The 20,000-nt window shown below is 43.4% G+C and overlaps 1 protein-coding gene across 4 annotated transcripts in view; it reads left to right on the top strand.

Moving 5' to 3' along the window:
• Positions 1-20,000, top strand: part of MGMT (O-6-methylguanine-DNA methyltransferase) — a 158,815-nt gene that overhangs the window by 103,650 nt on the left and 35,165 nt on the right. For all 4 annotated transcript variants that reach the window (XR_006168790.1, XR_006168791.1, XM_042818804.1 and 1 more), the window contains exon 4: positions 8,439-8,596. Coding sequence is in view for 2 of the 4 variants with exons in the window: in XM_042818804.1 (XP_042674738.1) it covers positions 8,439-8,596 (158 nt within the window). In the remaining 2 variants the exon portion in view is untranslated. The remainder of the gene's footprint in view (positions 1-8,438; positions 8,597-20,000) is intronic.

The following is a 20,000-nucleotide window of genomic DNA, read 5'->3' as shown; positions in this document are numbered from 1 at the left end:
CTTTTTCAGACAAATCTCTCTGATTGTTTTGCACCAACCCCATTGGTTTGAAACAGAAGTATGAATGAAGAACTACTCTGATAGGAGTCTTTTTGTTCTGCAGGTATGGCCAAGCTGCTGGGCCATTAGAGGCTGTTCATTTGTTAATAGTTTTGTCCTTTGCTGATGCTCAGTCTCCAGAAAGGAGGAGCAGAGCAGTGTTTTTCCCTGCAGTTGCTGTTTTTCTGGCCACCCTGGGACAGTGCTGAATGTATTATGCCACCAGTTTGATTTGCTCTTGTGTTGTTCCCAGAGTTCTGGTTTTCCAGCCATCCATTCTGCATCACATTTGGAAGAAAACCATTCCCTCTGAGGGAAGCGGGACTCTTTGGGGAAGGAGATCTGGACTGGGGCTGGGCACAAAGGCTGTGCAGCTTCACAGCACTGCTAAGCACTGTGGTTTTCCTGACCTGTCACCAGGACTTCTGCTACTGTGGAATAGAAAGACACCGAATGAAATCCGGAGATAACAGGAATTAGTCTGGAAATTATTTGCCTGGGAGAAAGAAGAAAGCAGTACTTGAGTGGGCGACCCACTGGGGGGGTGATGGACTGCACCATCCTGCTGGATGAAGAACCATAGGATTTTAGTGTCTTTGCGCTTTGCCGTTGTTTTAACAGAGATCTTTGTCCGTAATGAGGTTTGCTTCTCTGGAAACACAATAAATATGTTCAGGAAAAAATAAGCCAAGACCACACAGTGTTGTCTTCCTTGAACCTGCTCCTTGTGCTCCCGGAGAAGTCCACCTCTCGCTGATTGTTTTGTTTCCTCCACAGTCTTACAGTTCTGTGTCCCAGGGCAAGATCTTGTTTGAAATCTGTGTCTGTCTATACAGGATTCCAATCAAAACTTTAATAGTACAGGGCAGTGAGTAGCATTTAATGACCTTCAGTGCTATCACTTGAGTCTTTGGGGCATTGACATTGATTTTCCTTATCTTGGCATGTGAAGACAGGAGTCCCACTGCCTTCTTTAAAGTGTTTGCTGGTATGCGCTCAGAGCACGGGATAAGCAGGCAGGATCTTCCCAAGCATCACGGCTGGCCATAGACACTGCCTTCATTGGCAACCTCCATGTGGTTCCTACACGTAGCATCATTAATTGCACGAGATTTGTCCATCTGAGCATCTGTGTGTTTTACTCAAGAGCTACATCTGTATGTTTGAGATTTGTGCAGGTGCTGCTTCGTCGGGATAGAAGGTATCCATCAGAATTTTGTTCCTTAATGATACATTAAAAAGTGGAGTGGAGAAAACATTGCAAAGGTTGTATGGAAAAGAGTAAGTCTTAATAAATTCAGAGTTCTTACACCCTTCCATAAATGCTCCAATTTCTTCTCAGTAGGTCTCATAAAGAGGCTCATGGTTGGGGCGTTTTGACAAGAGCTGCGGTGCGTTTTCTGCTCCTTGCAGCTCTCTTTTCTTTTTTTCTAATTTGTGCCTACTGTCATACAGACACTCCAGTGATAAGAAGCTAAATTAAACCGTGTAAGGATGTGCTTCCCCGTGAATTTCAAGCTTTAAAAGGCTGCTTTGTTCGCTCATTCAGTTGTGGGGAAAAAATGCAACGCAAACATATGGCTATTTGAACTCTTTATTTGCCACATTTACAATATTAATAACACTGTTTCTAGAAGTTGTCACATCAAGTAAAAGATCTTCATTCCAGGCTGTCTTTTGGGGCCAAATTGAGACTGGATGCATGCATTTAATAAATTGTAGTCTCAAGTAGTCATTTTTGTAAATAATTAGCTTCAGTGAAAGAATAAGTTAGCATATTGTATGCATCTAATGTTGCAAATGTACATACAGCAAACTTTCCTATTAATCAACAGTCAAGCACTGTAAGTTGGGTCTCATACATAATGAATTGTTCTTAAACCTCATGGGTTTCATTGATAGAAAAATAAGAGAAAACACGAGTGTAGTAAGCTTTTGAATAAAATTTAACGAGATTGCTCTGCATCCTGTAATTGTTTTGGAATCATTAGAGACCAGATAATCCATCCACAGTTTTGGGGTGGCTTTAGTCTTCATCTATCAAAGGGAGTCTATTTAAATGACGTTTGGATGTTGATAAAATACATTTTTATTTGTTTCCATGATGAAGGCTTTATTGAAAATGCCAGTAGAATGTGTGTATATTACGTAAAGAACAGCACTGCGTGACTGAGCATCTTTTTAATGTTTCTGTTCTAATTATTACTAATTCTTGCATTTGGAAAGTAATACATCAGGTCCTCTTTGGAAAAAACATCTGGGAAGACAACTGTCAGAATGTTTCTGCAGAGATCTGTAGGTCTGAGGAGCGCAGTGAGGCAGCCTTTGCTTTTCAGGCATGGCAGTTTTTTGTGTGGGTCTGATTCCTGTTGGCTTCATAAGGCCAGCGTGTAGTCGGCTTCAATCATTTGCTAAATAAAGTAAGGAAATGCTATTGAAAAAGCTGTGAAGTACCTAAACTTTTAAATTATATGTGCCTCTCCTATGTGTTTGCTGATATAAGAGTTACTGCTCAGATCCTAGGGGTTCTGCAGTGACTCGGGACTTTGTCCAAGCTGCAGGGGATGGCTGTCCATGGCTGCTCCAAATGGTGGAGCTGAGGGCAGAGGTAAACCTGCAGTGCCAGGAGCTGGGGGTGGCTCTGGCTGAGGCTGCAGCCTGGCCAAGAGCAGTGTGTCCAAATAAGAAGCACAGGGGAGCAGGGCACAGGATCATGGGCATGGGCTTGGGCAATCTGGTGGCTGCAGCATAGGAAAAATGCCCTGGGAGTTTCCTAATGACCAAAGGAGCCCTTTTTCTCACTGGTCTTGAATCCTTTGGAGACTCGCTTGGTCCTGTGGGATGCTCCTGGTGTTGTTTTGTTTCTCTTGTGATCTTACATTTCCATCCAGAACTCTTCCCCAAGGTGATGACAGGAATCCTGCTGTAATTGGGCAGTTTATTTCCAAAAATGTTTTCCTCTTCAGCCCTGGACAGATTAATGGATTCATGGAATTATAGCAGAGAATTCCTTCTCTGCTCTGAGGTCAGCTCTATGAGGTGCATGCTCAGGAGGTGCCAGCCTGCTTTGGGCCTCAATGACTGCTGGGGCAGCAGCCGAGGTCTGGTCCCTCTGGCCCCAAATAGGTTGGTCCAGCAGACCCCAGGGTCTCTCATGGTCTTAATGCTTGGGGAAGGTTTCTGTAATCTCATTTCTTTTGTTGTAATTGTTTTGCGGGAATTTTGAGGAAAGAAAAAAGAATTTGGTGACATTGCCATTCAAGGTACAGATGTGGGTTGCTGGGCTTGGTTGGTTTTTGTGCTGTTTTTGGGGGTTTTTTTGCATTTTTATTTCTTCCCTTTGTCCCCTCTTTTTATCAATGCATACCTAGCAGAGTCTTTTTCTTTATTGGGTATATCGTAGTAATTTTTGGACCTTTGTAATGCAAAAGCCTCTAAGAAATCCTGTGACCAGTGCAGTGTAAGAATAACAGGTCCCACTGACAGTAATCCTTCCTATTTACCTCAACTTGCAGCTCCTCTTCAGACTGGGGATGCTGAATGTTGTGCTGCCTTATATGTGTGCTCACAAAATTCTAGAGCCAAAACTCTCTTAATTAGGACTAATACATGTAGATTTAACTGTACCCGGATTTCTGTTATAAGAGATTGGGTAAAACCAGGCACTCCGTGCCTTTTTTCCATTTCTTATTTTCTGTTTATTTTAGGTCCTTATCCCTGCTGTTATCTAAGTGGAAGTGTTGTAGTTATAGTAATATAATAATGCAATTATCCCAAGCCTGCGGGTTTGTGCCAGTGGCCCTTTGCTGAGTGCAGTCTGTCTGCACAGGGAGCTGCAATTTCTGTGTTAGTTGGGGAGCTTTTTTATTTTGTATTTAAAATGAATTGAAATAAAGGGGGATCTTCATTAGCTCAGCATCTGTAGCACTTCATAGACTTCTTAGGCAAACCACTAGAGGGTGAGGTGGGCATCGATGGATAAAGCATTCAGGTGGAGGAGCCTACAGAGCTCGCATCGTCTGCTGTGTTCAACCCAGCCATTATATCGGATGTGTACATAATTTCTATTTACATAGATACACAAATAAATATATGCATATGTAGCAGGTGCTGATACAACACTGTCATAGCATTTTCCTAGCTTTCCCTTCAGGAAACTGCCAGCTTGAAGTACATCTTGTAATGTTTCAGTTACGTGTTACTAAGAGCTGACAAAGACAAAAAGGTGCTCAGAAATAAAAGGAATAATTAGAATCCCAGCAGTGTAGGAGATGGCTGCCCACTGAGGCTCGTCACCATGAGACGCAGTGTTGCTCTGGTTTTCCTGACAGATAAGCTATTGAGAATGATACTGAAGCCAATTTGCTGCTTACGTGATCAGTTTGGAAGCATGTTAGAAACTTGCAAGTCTTGGCCAATGGTTTGGAAGAAGTCTGCTAAAGTGAAACAGATGACGTTGCTGAGTTTCTCCCCATTTGTTAAAGCTGTGTTTTCCTTTATTTCGTCACATGCAAACTCATAAGCCATGGAAGAGAATGGCTGGGATAGGGCAGATCTCAGCTGCATGGAAACAACCAACTTTAAAAAAGCATTAATTACTCAGTGACCAGGTGAATACAGAAGGAATGGGGACACTGTGCGACTCCAGGTAGTGCCCATCACCAGCCAGTAATGATTAATGTGTAGAATGGGGCATTGAGAAGAAAGCTGAGTGCTGAACAGAGGGGGAACGGTTTCCTATAACCTAATCTACTCTCCTTTTCTTCTCATGAATGTTTTGAGACCATTTTTAGCCTTGCTTTTTGAAACGCGCATGTGGTTTAGTCGGACCAAAGTGTGACTTTGAAGCCTCAGAAAAGGCTTTTAGAGGCAGCTGGTGTTTTAAGTTGAATTTTTAATGACAAGGTAGTTTGCAGAAGGAGTACTGCCATGGAACTGCAGGAGGAGGATGGAGGGAAGGAGCAGGAAGGGAGGAGGGCCAGTAGGAGATGCCTTTGCATTAGTGATTTTCTGTCTTTTTCTTCATTAATGCTGTCCAATTCCCAGGAATGGTTGTTAGCATTTCTAACCAAGCAAAATTAAGATGAAGGTTTTTTACACTTCTGCCAGTGTGAACCTCTCAGCACATATGTTGGTGAATTGACTTTGTATCCTACAGGAAAGGCAGCTAATGCATTCTTAGAAAGCATCAACTCTTCTTGCAGAGAATCATAGAACCATAGAATGGCCTGGGTTGAAAAGGACCACAGTGACCATCTAGTTTCCAACCCCCTGCTGTGTGCAGGTCACCAACCAGCAGCCCAGGCTGCCCAGAGCCACATCCAGCCTGGCCTTGAATGCCTGCAGGGATGGGGCATCCACAGCCTCCTTGGGCAACCTGTTCCACTGCCTCACCACCCTCTGGCTGAAAAACTTCCTCCTAATACCCAACCTCCCCTGTCTCAGTTTAAAACCATTCCCCCTTGTCCTGTCACTATCCACCCTTGTAAACAGTCATTGCCCCTCCTATTTATATGCTCCCTGCAAGTGTTGGAAGTCCACAATGAGGTCTCCCTGCACCCTTCTGTTCTCCAAGCTAAACAATCCCGGATCTCTCAGCCTTTCTTCATAGGAGAGGTGCTCCAGCCCTCTGATCATCTTAGTGGCTGTCCTCTGGACCTGCTCCAAGAGCTTCACATCCTTCCTGTGCTGGGGGCCCCAGGCCTTGATGCAGTACTCCAGATGGGGTCTGACAAGAGCTTTGGTTTTCATGACTGTGGCAGTAAATGGAGATCAGAGATGTGGAAATGGCAAAGTGATGGGAGAATGGCCCCAAGGCAATGACCCAGGGGGGTCTGGCAGCGATGGGAGCACCCTGGGGGCTGGTGGCTCCTGCTTGGAGCTTGCCTGATGGGCAAGCCCTGCAGGCTGCAGTGTGGCAGGCACATCGGGCACAGCTCATGGGCTGCTGATGCCGAGCCATGAGGGGATGTATTCCTTTGGTTTTATAGCAGTATTATAGCCCAAATCATTTCCAGGCTCCCGAGTATGTGAAGCAAGATGATGTGAAAACCATAAGGTTACTGTAGTTCTGAGTGCTTTCTATGCTCTTCTGGATAAATGGAGCAGAAAAGTCTCCCAACTTCTCTTGGAGATTTCAAAGGCATTATTATATTCTGTAGTTATGATATTGTCATAGCTCTAACAATCCACAGTAAAACTGAGCCCTATTCTGCGGAGTGTTGTGCATGAGCAGAATCACTGATGATCCTTGGTGCTGGGAGCTTGGCTTGAGGCCTGTGTCATACTCATATTCATCTGGAAGTGTTTCTGCACCAATTCTCCAGGCTGGATGTGGCTCTGGGCAGCCTGGTCTGATGGTTGGTGCCCCTGCACATAGCAGGGGGGTTGAAGCTAGATGATTATTGTGGTCCTTTTCAACCCAGGCCATTCTATGATTCTGTCATTCTCACACTTTTTTTTTTTTTTACTTTTTTCTTTTAGCAAAAAGATTATTAAATAGAATAGCAAAGGAACATAAAATAGAGATTGGTTTCATAAAGCAAATTGATAATGGTTTCTCCCTTTCCCCTCTTTCTCCTCCTCCAAAAAAAAATCACAAGCTCTGAGTAGGTTGGTAAATAAATGGAAAGAGGTAGAGGACTGCACTTAATTTCTAGCAAGCTGGATCCAAGGCTGATTCTTCTTTTCCCTTTTTCTTCCACTCCAAGCCATCAACTCATCATATTCTTCTGCTGCTGGAGAATTTTAATTGTCCTGTTCTCCGTCCCCCTTCTTCTCTGCCACTTTCTAATCAGTAATTATGTGGCCTTCAGTGGTTAACAATTAATCAGAAAATGAATTGGGGCTGGGGGAAATTGCAGGGCCGTTTGATCACACACCAGTGAGAGCTCTGCTTCTGAGAGTAACCCCGGGACAGCTCCTGCCTGCACATCATTTGTCCTATCCTGCACATCATTTGTCCTATCCGGAGGCAGGGCCGGGTGGCTGCCTGATCACACAGCTGTCCTGGTGTGTTTGGCTCCATCAGCATTTGTGGATCAAGCATTTGAAGGCGTTGGGTCTTTTTGTAAAGGTGCCTCGTGGCAAAAGTGGGCCTGGTGTCTTTTATACCATTACTGGTACATGATGCAGCTCATTTTCTCAGGCTTTCTGCTAGGAGGTAACTGACAAAATATTTCCTCTCCATTGCAGCACATCTCAAGCATAGCAATGAACCGATCTTACTTTCTCCCTACCACTCCATGTCAGAATTGCTGTGCTTTTTTCTTCTACTGTCCCTCATGTATTCTGGTATTTCTACAGTTTTCTCTTCTTTCTACCCCTTTGTAACACATCCAACCTATTGCAGCAGACTGTTGTGTTGTGTTTCACCAGCACACAGCTGAGAACTTGTTCTGGGCTCCGAATGCATTTCCAGCTGGGGGAAACGAAAAGCTGCAGTATCAGGATGCATTGGGATCATGTAGCTGAGGTTTGTCAGATTCAGGTACGAGGTTGCTGGCAGGGCTTGCTGGTCTGGCAGCTGCTCTTGGTGTTGTCTCCGTATTCCTCTCCAGGTGGTTTCATGCTACTGGGCTGTTTGGTTACAGATGTGCTGAAAGCAGTCTCTGTGGTTCTGAGTGGTCTCATGGAGCAACAGGAGAGCACCGTGATCTCCTCCTCATCACTGCTGTGCCTAACCCAGAGGTTACAGCTCAAGGAGCAGGGCTGAATATTTGCTGGTGTTCATGTTCTCAGTGCTCTCATACAGGCATTGCACTTCTGTAGGAGAAAGAAGAAAAAAGCAGCTAGAGAAAAAGGACGTTTTCATTTGCGGGTGCTTTCTGTTCGTTTGCTTTGCTCTTCAGCATCCTGAAAGCATGAGCTGCCATTGAAAATCAAATGAGTTCTCAATTGCTTCCTTCCAATTCAATAAGAGGAGGAAAGCAGAAACCTGCCAACGTTGCTGGAAGGAATGGCGGAAGGGGAAAGCGCTGGCTCTGCAGAAAGCTGCTTCCTCCTCTTCGTTCCCCGGGAGGGTTCTGGGGGCTGTGCTGTGCCTGTGGGTGCCTGTGGGTGCCTGGAGGATCCTCTCTCCATCCCCACAGAGACCCAGGATGTGTCCTCCATCAGGCCGGGGTGGTTTCCTTCCATAGCTCCCTGAGGTTTCCCACTTAGAGTGGTCTTCCCACCTATCCTTTATTTTCTTCTGACAAGTCTGAACCACCTCACGTCACCATGGCACATCAAGAGATGACGTAGATGAAGTCGTGTTACTGCTCTTACGACTCTCCTTGCTTTCATCAGAGGAAAAGAAAGCTTTGGAGTCTGTGCCTGGGAACTGAATGTTTTTGAGATCATAAAGAGTACGAATGCTTGCTTTTGTCATTGACAGCCTGACATCTCTGTGCCCGCAGGACGGAGGCTCCGATGCGCTGTGAGCTGTGTGGCGCTGCGACCTCCATGCCGGAGCCGCTGCAGCAGTGCGCAGCCTGGCTGAGCGCCTACTTCTGTGAGCCCAGCAGGACACAGCAGCTGCCCCTGCCACCCTTCCACCACCCCAAGCTGCAGCGAGGTCAGTGCCCAGTTCCTGGTAGCTGTAGAATCACAGAGGGTTGGATCGGGAGCACACACGCAGCCCACAGCCCCCCACAGATGGGGGCTGGCTGCCTCCAGCAATGTATCCATGGGCATGGGCACCTCCTGGGATGGGACACCCACAGCTCTGTGCACCTGTGTTATCCAATTCAGACATGCCCAGACAACAAACAGGTGCTGTTGCAAAGTAGTTAGGATGCTGTGTTTAGAGGGAAACATGAGCTGAAAAAAAGTCCTCCTTACCATTTCCCATTCACTGGTGTGTTTTCCGGAAAGCCTCGTAACAAGTCAGTCACCTGAAAGAAGATAGGCTACAGGATTAAAAGCATCAAAACACAAGTGGAAAAAAAGCAAAAACGGTAAAAACAGAAGTCTGCTTTTTGCAATGGCTGCTTGTTGATCCATGAATGGGATCATTTCCCAGTGATTTCAATGCTCATTTTCTAACATCTATTCTTTAATTGAACTGATTTCATAGTAACACAACACCAAAAAGGGACTCATATCTCCTGTGCTACCAAAAGTAAGATAGCTGTTTTTTACATGAACCCCAAGCTGTACGTGCTCTTCTCTTGTGTGGTTCTGTGTAAAATCACTTTGTACAAATGGGTGCATAGGTTTGTACTTGAAACTGTAGTGGAAATATGTCAGTAAAAAGATTGCCAATTTTACGTGTGGAAAGGAGCAGCTGTTCTTACAGGCACAGATTTGCAAAACTCAGCTGTGTCTGCTGCTAATTGCTGGTTTTATTCAAATTCTTATAAATAATAGGTTGCTTCTTGCTGCTGCACTTTCTCATTCTTAAATATCTGATGGCAGCTGCAAGGAGCAGAGCAAAACCGAAATGCAATTGTTCTGTTGTTATGCAGACCATCAGACTTGTTTTCTAAGGGTGCGAGTCATAAATTGTATGAAATCTGCAGAGTACCTTTATTTTAATGGTGAACTTCTGTAAGATTATTTCACATTAAGAAAATCACTCAATGCAACATCTTTTGGACTCAAATTATAATGTATGGGCTGTGAGTGCCTTTGATGTTTTGAGTATTGCACTGTCCCCTGTGAGCATTTATAATGTTTGGGTGTTCCTTCTTGCTTTTTCTTACTCTCATATATTAGATGAAAATGATACAGGAAGGAATATGGCAATACATGTCAAAAATTGTAGCAGCTGTTTTTAAAGGTAGTTAGAAGAAACATGGGGTAAAAGCTGCATCATCATGGTTTAAATTGCACATTTCAATTTGTCTGCAAGTGAGAGTTGCAGTAGTGCTAAGTTAAGGATTTGGTATTTATTTACTTTTTCACATTTACATTTGAAAGTGCCTATTCATTTCTCCAGGCACTTAAAAATGCAGAATAAACATTAGTGTGAGCATGAGGACCCGCCACCACGAAGGCTTCTCTCCTCATGCATCTCTGTCCACAGCTCTCATACCAGCCATCACAACCTGTGGCTGCAGCCTCCTGCAGTGCCGTGCTGCGACCCTGGGTGACACGAGTTCCATCAGCAGTGCCTTTGTGATAAGGACTGATGCTTGGCTATTTTCTTTCTTCTTAGTCGGCGCTCTAGTCAGACGTTATTGTTTTTTCTGTGGCAATGTCATCTGAGGACAGTGGGAGTTTTGCTTTTCTTACAACTGAGCATGTTTACAAGAGGACTCTTAGAAATATGAAGTGCTTTCAGGATGAAGCACTTCGCAATGAGCGATCACTTTCCTGCAGTTACTTTTGTGCTGAGTATTAAGGCACAGTTCCTTGTGTAGACAAATACGTTAACAATTAACTTAGTGGATGCAGAGAGAGATTGGTGAATTCAGGAAGCCCAGGGCCACTCCTGCAGGTGGTTGTTGGCCAAAGCAATGATCCCACTGTGTACTTTTCTTCCTATGAGCCCCTTCCCGTGGTCACTGTGCTGCAGACATAGAGCAGTGTGATCGTCATGCTGCCATAATTCAGCTATCATGCACATGTGCGTTACTGCTGCCCCAGCAGCCTGAATTCTGACATGGCTCCAGATGCTCATCTCGTGTCCTCGCTTTTCCAAATCGCCTTCAACTCTTTAAAAAGGGGAAAGGCATGTAAGAGCACTCCAAACACAGAGTGAACCATTCCTCCTTGTAACCCATCAGTGCTAAGTTTGACTCTGAAGCGCCAGTGCTGCAGCACAGCCTGGGAACTGAGGGCTGCCTCCTCCACACGTGCAGAAGCTGCTGGTGTACCAGCTGGCTGCTCCCAGCAAATGCAGCTGGTTCTTTTCCCGTTGGCAGTGTGCTTTTTTGTTGTTTTTGTTTGTTTGTTTGCTTTTTTTTTAAATCTAATTGAAAACTGGAATTTCCAACGGTTGGTCTGGTGCTCAATGTCAGATTTCAGCAACCTAGGAAAAAGGAAGTATTTCCCACTTCTCTGCGTAGTGACTTCAAGGTGTTACACCTCGGGCAAATCTCTGCATGTTTATCATGGAGAGTGATTAATTGTTCTTAATGTACCATGGTCATTAGTCCCCGCTGTGTATGATAAAGAACAATAGACCTTGTTACTGTTTTGAAGCCTACGCATGAGTTGTTTGATTTGTGAGTTCGTGAAATGGTAAAGGAAATGCTAAATTGGCCAATCATGAATTTCCTGGCTTTTCCTTATTTGTGCCTTGCAAACCTGCTGCTCGAGACCACGGCGAGCATCGCAGCACTGGGTACTGCAGCAGGGAGCAGCGCCGTGTTTGCAGACCAGATGGCTTATTAGAGCAACAAGAGCAGAGGAAATTGGACACACACAAGAGTTTTCCTTTGCCCTGTGACAAGCAGCAGCCCTGGGGCTCTGCTCTTTGCATGCCACGCCGTGCCCAGCTGCCCTCACTGCTGGCCGAGCTCCTTTTGCTTTGCAGAGCTGTGGTTCTGTCCCTGTGTTGCAGGTATGAGGTAGAGGCATTTTCCAGCTGTCCGGCTTGTGCACCTGCTTTCACATAAGCTGCATGTTTCCATGTCCATGCAAGGGAGGAGGACTTTGGCCCTCTGCCTGCAACTGAGGGCAGAAAAAGCAGTGCAGAAAGCCAGAGCAGGAGCAATTTGAGGATGGAGGCCAGGGAGGTGAGTTTTGCAAGCCAGCTTAGCAGCTGAAATTTCCCGTGTATAATGCATGTTATTCATCCAAGAAGGGATATTGATGAAACACCTCATACATAATGGGAGCAGAGTCTTCAAAGACAGCGGCGGTGCCTCCATTCCCCCTTCAAGATGACTTCGCGCCGTGCCCAGGCCTGTAATCAATAATTACCCTGTGATTTCCTGGGAGCCTCCTCGCTCAGAGAGAAGAACCACAGCACTGCAGACAGCGAGGCTGGCGCAGGCACCGCTAAGGGCGGCAAAGCACACTGTGAAATGCTGCTTCCCAGCTGTAGGAACGGCGTGCTGTCCGAGCTTTGGGGCACCTCTGTGGGATGGGACTTTGTCCTCCAGCTGATAGCACAGAATCACGCTGCCATGGCTGCTCTTCTGTGCTTGGGGGGGGATCTCTCCCTTCGGAAAGAACCCAGACGGAAAACCCTCCCATCGACAGCATCTCACTGCTCCTTCACCTTGCTGCCACTTCTTTGTTTCTCTGCTTTTGCACATCGTGAACTATTGGGGGAAAAAAACGCACCAGATTAAGATAAAAAATTAAGATAAAAAAGCAAGTATTCTGATTTTTGTCTGTAACTTAGCCAAGACCCATGTGTTTTCTTCCTTTCTGTGGTTGAAATGCTCAAATGAGAAGCAAGTTTTCTGATGACAGTGGGTCTGTTGCTTTGACTGACTTCTGAGACATCAGATCCAACATGTCCTGAGTGCTTACATTAAAAAGTATTTTTTTAAAGCTGCATTGCTTACCTTAAATACTGTGTGCAGTATATCCTATTACTGTGTGCAGTGTATCCTAAGAGTAAATTTCTCTCTCTCATGCAGTTTAGCCAAGTAGTTTTTCAGTATGTAAAAATTACTAAAATAAGAAAGAACATTTACAGTATTAAGACCAATACAGGTCTCTCTTCCCTTGCTTTGTGTTGAAACCAATAATTGTAGCAATCATTGACCTCATTGAACTCAGTAATCTTTAAGGTCTTTTCCAACCAGAGCAATTCTGTGATTCTAAAAGATTTCAAACATTGGGTGCCAGTTTGTGGGCAAGGGGGTAGCAGTTCAGCACTCCAATACAACAAGAAAAGAAACGGCTGGTTAAAAAGTTGTTCTTTAAGTCATGAAAGTGAGAAAACTCCTTTTTAAGAACCTCAGAAGTAGAGGATTTAGGGCTGAGGCTTCCAAGGCTCAAAAAGGAGAAACCATAGCAAAACAAAAAACAAAAAAAAACTGATCAGGAGAGCAGGAGGAAGATGCTCAGGGATGTCAGACACCAGGGCAGTCTGACAGATATCCAATGTCCATCCTGAGGTCACTGCGTGGTGGCTGTGAGCATTTTGTGTAATGGAAAAAAATATGTAATGTCATGTTTTGGTGATTTGCAGCCTTGAGGAGAACATGAGGCAATGGGAATTAAGGGTGAGAACAGGTGAGAAGTGGAAAGGATGCATTTAACCTGTGATGGATTTTTATTAAGCTGAAAGTAACTTAGATCCATAGTAGAAGTAAGCATAGGCATTTTAAGTTCATCTTCAACTTCAGAGTTTTCTTCTGACTCCTAGAATTACATTTGCCCAGCGTTAGCAATACAGTAAATACTGAAGTGAATGAAATTTTCACAGTTTTGCTGTCTTTATTAACTTGTAATTTTTAACATGATGGCCTGTGGATATGAGATGCATCTATAGAGACAGAAGGCTCTACAGGGCTTTACGTAATTTTAATTTTCCTCAACCCTGTGTACGTCTTGTAACTTCATTTGCCCTTTTAAACTAAATTGCACTTACTTTTAAATGACTTTTCTGACATCATCCAATTGACGTAAATCCATATGCAGCATCTGAAAATGCTCAGGCTGGGCTGGAGCTTGCAGGGCTGATGGGCAGCTGAAGAATATGGGGCAAATAATTACCTCTGCCTCTTATCAAACAATTGAGTTATCAGATTCACTCTTCTTCCCAGTTACTGGATGTATGTTGATTTGCTGTGCGGTAATAGAGGAGAGAGTAGGAGAGACAGTATGTCTTTGTGGTGGGTTGTTTTTTTTTTTCCACTTTTGTTTTCAATTCATGCATAAAGTTTTGTAGGAGGGTATTTTATAAACCATTTTTGCTACGGGCAAGCCAATGTAATGGTATAACTCATCCAAAATGCTGTTTTTCTTTTAGAACTGAATGGGAGCCTCTTTGTGATCAAAACTGCAAACTTGTGGCATTTCCCACATGCACAAGACAGAAAAAGTTATTCTTAGGATAACAGTGCACACAGTTGTGCTGAGATCCGTAGGTCTTCCCTGCAGTCTGCCCCTGGTGAAAGCCACGTGCATGGGATGCTTCTTTGTAAAGGCAGCGTGTTCAAAGTCACGTATTTCCTCCCCCCATCAAATACAAGGCGCACATATTGAAGAATATTTTGACTATACGACCAACTTTTGCCATGACTGCTTGTGTATGAGGTGTAGATAAAAAGGTGGGGAGTTGAAGGAGGAGAAAAACAGTAATGTGAGAAAGGACTTCCACCTGGAGTCGTGTCATCACTGCCTTTACCTGCACTTGTAGGCCTCAGCATCCTGCTCACACTGCAGCCCAACAAAGAGTAAGTTTTGTTTAATTCCTTCTTCCTTGGAGTTGTTGACATACCTGTGGGCCCATGTAACCTCTGTACCCTATTTAATAAAGTACATGCACAAGAGAAAAGAAAATAGTTTTGTTAAAATATCCCCCCCCTTTCTTGCCTGATGAGCTTTCAGCCAAGTTTTACATATCAGTGGGAAATAACATCAATATGTGCTCAGCCAGTTTACCATGTCAGTGGTAAGGTGTTTAATGTGACAGCTGCTGTCACAACCACCTTGTTTTCTAAAAGCTATTCTTAACATTTTTTAGAAAGCAAAAAGATAGTGGTGTTTATAGCACCCTCTATGTTAGGGCACATAGATGGGTTTGTTTGAGAGGAAACCATTTTCTACTGTGGCTATTTCCTGCTTGACCTAAGAGTGGCACTTTCTGACCCAGTTCCACGATCTTTTGCTGTATCTTCTTTTGGAGCCTGTGAATCTGAGAGCTGACCAATATATCCTAGGGAAAAGAGACTTCTTCAACTGCAGAAATGCACTTTTCACTAGAAATTTGCATCCCACACTCTTCTCAGAATAAAATATGCAAGAACCAACATAAATGGCATACTCTTTTTTTTTTTCTTCTTTTTTTTCCCCATGAATTGAGTCTTTGATGTTCGAGAGGAGCCAGTATTAAAGGACATCCCTAGAAGGCTGTAGAAATTGTTCCTATTTATGACAAATGTAAAATAGTACAAATCTAGCTGAATGTGATGGTGTCATTAGTTTGTGAATCGCATCCTTGAAAATAACTGTGGAGGAGCCAAATCGGTTTAAAAGAAGATAACAAAATGGTTTAAGCTACTTAGGTTGAATGCCAATTATATTTTAATATTCAACTGAGCATATTTTACTAAGAAAAAAGGCAGCGTCGACGCATGCATAACTCATTGGCAGCGTCGACCAGCTGTGCCACTCTTCTCTTCGAATCACTTTGTGCATTTTAGTAGCATGGTAATTTAGTAGAGAACTACCTGAGTGATGGCATTTTCAATGAGCAGGTAATCTACAGAGAATTTTTATATGGTTATGAGTTCTGCGCTTCAGCCTGGCAACACAAAAATACATCAAGACCAATTACGGTATCAACTTTCAGCGTGATACCCTTGCCACGCAAGTGCATGTATTTCTGCCCCAGGCATTTCAAATTGCATCTAATTTGAAATCTTTGGGGTTTTAATTAAATTTCAGAATATATGGAATTCTTCATTAGTACCTGCTCTGAATAGCAGATTATACTTCTCTCAGTCTCTCGTTAAAGAAGTAGGCTGTGGTAAATAGCGTGTTCAAGAACTGATCATTTGTGGTGCCTGGATATTGGGAACAGAAATAGTGAAATGCAAAATAATATCAAAAAGATTATTAGTCCAGTGAGGGACTCTTGATTTGTATTTTAATGGAATTTTACATTTCTCTTAATGATTTGCAAATTGTCCTCTGATTATAAGATGCATTAAGCTTTTCATTTTAATGGAGAGACACAGCCATTAGCAGAATTTTTTTTCTGTCTTCTTTTTAGAGTGCTTCCCTGCAGCAGATAAATATTGAAACCATTAACACCTTTTGATGTACTTTATAGTGCTGCAGCTTGGACCAATACGTGAATGAATGTGGCCTTTTATATTTTAGCACTTTGCTTGGAGCTCATGATTGTCTTTGCGTGGGTGAACAATGACTGAAGCTATGCTTTCTGAGGCAAGCGATAAAATAATGTGTATTTCCCTGTAATTAATGTTCCAAATGTTTTGGTGAATATCATTCATATTTAATGCAGAAGGCGAAAGTAAAGCCAACAAAAGTCGAGATCTGAAATTCAGATTGAGAGTGCTCTGACCTTAACTCTGACCATTCTTTAAGTGAGGAGGATCACAGGGTCTCTCCTAGCAGGATTTCGTGTGGATTTACAAACAATTTCTCAGTGGTGAAGTAACAAACATATTCTTTGTTGCTGACACAGGAACCTACCCTCTTCATTTGTCAATCTGAAAGTCAAATTTCCTGCTTGCTTTCAGCTTAACGTGAGCCCTTAATGTTGTATAAACACGTTTGCATCTGTGCTGATTTCATTGGGTTTGTCAGAAAGGCATGGAATTAGGGAAGAGCCGCCTTTGTGGCAGGCTGTGAGACATATGTGGTATTTTTATGACACCGCAGATTTACGTAAAATAATTGCTCTGCTCATCAGGAAAATATCTGCTTGTTAAACTTACCAAATTATTAAAATCCCTGCAATATTCATCAGGTACTCGAGAAAAGCAAGTCGTTCTTTAAGAAGCAGTGGGCAGCTGCACTCATTTCCCCACCCTGCATGCCTCGTGCTCCCCATGTAAGCCAGGAGGTCTCTGAGCCCTGTAGAGGCGTTTCCTTTTGGCCCATTAGCTCTTTCTGCGAGGGCTTCCGCCAAAAAAGGTGGTTACTTTAGGGCTGCTTATTAATTTAGCAGAGTCTAGTCTCTGAAAAACCATCAGGGGTCACTGATAGGACTTCTCCCGTGCTTGCTTCCAGGATGTCTGTTTAAATAATTTGAATCTCGGGAATTCAAATTGCAGTTCATTTAGCAGTGCACTGTGTGCGATGGCAGCGTTATCAGTCAAGAGGCTAAGTAACTTCATGAAATTGCACTTTATGTCTTCACAGTTGTTTTGCTGACTGCTTAAATGTGTACTCCTTAGCAAAAAGAAAAAAAGTGCTGTAACTTTGAGTTTGAAGCCAGGAAATTCTGAGAATTAATTGCTGCTGCTTTCATATGTGCCTTGGAAAGATGCTGCATCATTTGTGAATTAGTGTTTGCAAAGTGCTACGTAAGTGTTTAGCCTCGTGCATTAGATATTTATAATTCAATAATAATTTAATACAAACTGAAAAAGAAAAACAGTACTTTGATTCTGACTTAATTTGTATGTAGTAAGCAAATAGTTTCATTTTATTGCAGTTAAGCGATTTAATGAATATTATTTTTAACTTGCCCATTTACAGAGAAACTTAAGGAAATCTAAAGAAATTGCTGTTCGTGGTTTACGCAGACAACTGAAGATCTTGTAATTTACTTTGTTCACATAATGGAGCACATTTGCATTACATCTTTCAAAATTAAAACACATTAATTTTCTAGGGCAGGTTATCTTTGGTAACAGGATCTTCACAAAGCAACTGAAGGTGCAGATTTCTTGATCCAGAGTCATGTGGGAGTTGGTATTTAGGGCCACGTTGAAAAACGAAACTGTGAAAACACCTCATCAATGGAATTCTAAGTGGAATTACAGAGAAAAAAGCAATTACGCTTGGAACAGCAAAAACTGCAAGAGAGATGATGGTGCCTCGTGGCCCACCTGCATGGGACACACGCTGGCCCTTAATCTGACTGATTGGGACCCCCGCTGCATGTGATTTGATGCGTTGGCCTGCTGGAAGTGCTGTTGGTTGGTGGTTGCAAAGAGTTTTGTGATGGCTTTCTTCCAAAGTCTCGTGGCTGGGGGGTTTTCCTGTTCCTGGTGTGGATGAGGAGCTCCCGTGTCCACGTGCTTCATGGGGTGGCCGTGTGAGGCCTCCTGGGGCACTGCAGCAGTGCTGAGGGGGAAAATGTCACCATTTTTAAGGCAGTGTAAGAAATTCCCATTTGTAGAATCAGTTTTGCACCGGATTTCAAGCTGAGAGCCCCCAGTTTCACCGCTTTGTGGTGATCCTGAGCCATGTGTGTGTGCAGGGAGGGCTGGCACGGTGGGAGCCCTTGCTGAGGTTTGCCATTTGATGGCCCCACTTCTTGCTGGGTGCCCTCAGCTACCCTATTCTACACCAGCTCCGCCATAGCAGCAAATCACCCACGAGCAGGAAAGCCATGAATTTACATTGCCACAACTTCAACATTTGCCACTATCCTTTGCTTTTTTTTGCATTTCAGGACCTTGAAACAAAGTTCAGGATGACTTGAAATATTGATGTTAGGCAGCTGAATTTATGGCATCAATTGGAAGTCATGCTTTATCAACATGTGTGAGCGTGGTTGAATTCACATTTTATTTTGAGTTTGCTAATATCAAAGTGGCAGTTCCAGCATACCGTAAATCTTCAGAAGTTTTTGCAGAACCTCCCTGCCTGTTGGAGTTTAACTGCAACCAGATGGTCCTACCTGCCCTTCCTCGGTCCCTCTGTAATTAGGAAACAGCATCTTTTGTGATTTATTTAGGGGCTACAGATAGGTTTGTATGTTGTGTTAACAGGACAAGTCAGAAGGGCTGAATCACAGCAGCATGAAGCTGCATTTTTGTTGTGTTCCAACGATGCAGATTGAAGTAAATTGCATTTACTTTATGATTTTTGCTTGGGAGAAGGAGACAAGCAGCTTTTGCATGCTGGGCATCAGCCAAGGCACTTGTAATAGGCAATAACAAGAATGCCACAAACTGAGAAAAAAAGAAGGTTGAGGTGGAACCAGAAGTTCCACTTCAGTGCCCTGGCAGTAATCTCTCATTTCTGAGTCTGATTATGGCCAGTTGTGCTCTCTTGTCATGCATGGACCTTTCCATAAGGATTTATATTGCTGTGCCAGAGCCAAGTTCAGTTCCCAAGTTTGATCTGCAAATCGTGGCTGAGGAGTAGAGTTCAGAAGACACCCCAGTAAAGTTCTTGGTGAGCAACTGATCTCTTTGGCAAATGAAACAGAAGTCCCTTATTTACTTCTGTCCTGAATGGAAAACACAGTCACTTAAAAGTTGCAATAAGGTCAGTGTGTGGAGGGACTATTCTGTGTCCTCTCCAACATAAGAAGGTCCTGTGGCCTTTAATGCTGATCATATATGAAGGGATGAGGTGGTGGCTGATGTTTCTGAATCGATCTGATCTGCAGAGCTCTTGTATGTGTGCTTACAGTAGTTTCTATGTGCATTACAAACGTCCATGAAGTCATTAAAACATTACTTTTGCCTGCTGTTCACAGTTACTCCCTGCTCCCAAAATTGACATTTTTGAGACAGAGCAAAAACATTTGTTCCTAAAATGAAGTCTTGAATGACAGATGTGAGCTTGGAGCCAACCTGATCACTGTACCACCAGTAGACTTAGTCTGCTGGTAATGAAAATGCTCTCTTAGTGCAAAAAGGTAGGGATTTATTGAAATGGGGCAGCTGGTCTGCATTACCAGGAGAGACACTTCAAAAACTGATGCTTGTAGTTACTGCTCACTAATGAGTATTCTTTAAGATTTAACTAAAAATATGTAAAAATGGATTTTTCTTGGAGAACAAAAGTATTAAAAAGTTATTCATTTTCTGTGCACCATGACATCTTGTACTTTGCAAAGCAGCGTACTACCACTTAAAATGCACCCGATAGTTGCTTTTATTAGCCACATATTTGTAGTGGCAGGTGAGCATTGTTGACAAACCTTAATACCTTAAGCTACAGCTTACCTCATTTATTTTTAATGTACCCTGAAAGGGAATGTCTGAAAATTTCCTTCAGTGTGTGAGAAGTTTTGGAGGAACCTGAAAGGAGCTTCGTGGTTGAAAGCAGGGGTGACATCCTGGATCAGAGAGCTCTGCCTCTCCCAAAGTGTGTAGATGAGAGCTCTGATAACTTGATCCTGTTTGTACAGCAGCAGGAAGATGCATGACTTGAGATTCTTGAAACCACTGTTTCTTGTTGCTGCTTTAATC

The sequence above is a fragment of the Centrocercus urophasianus genome, unplaced genomic scaffold, assembly GCF_019232065.1.
Source record: "Centrocercus urophasianus isolate 14NV4802_14NV808 unplaced genomic scaffold, USGS_Curo_1.0 seq_17, whole genome shotgun sequence".
NCBI classification, from domain to species: Eukaryota; Metazoa; Chordata; class Aves; order Galliformes; family Phasianidae; genus Centrocercus; species Centrocercus urophasianus.
This window is presented reverse-complemented; position numbering and strand designations above follow the sequence as displayed.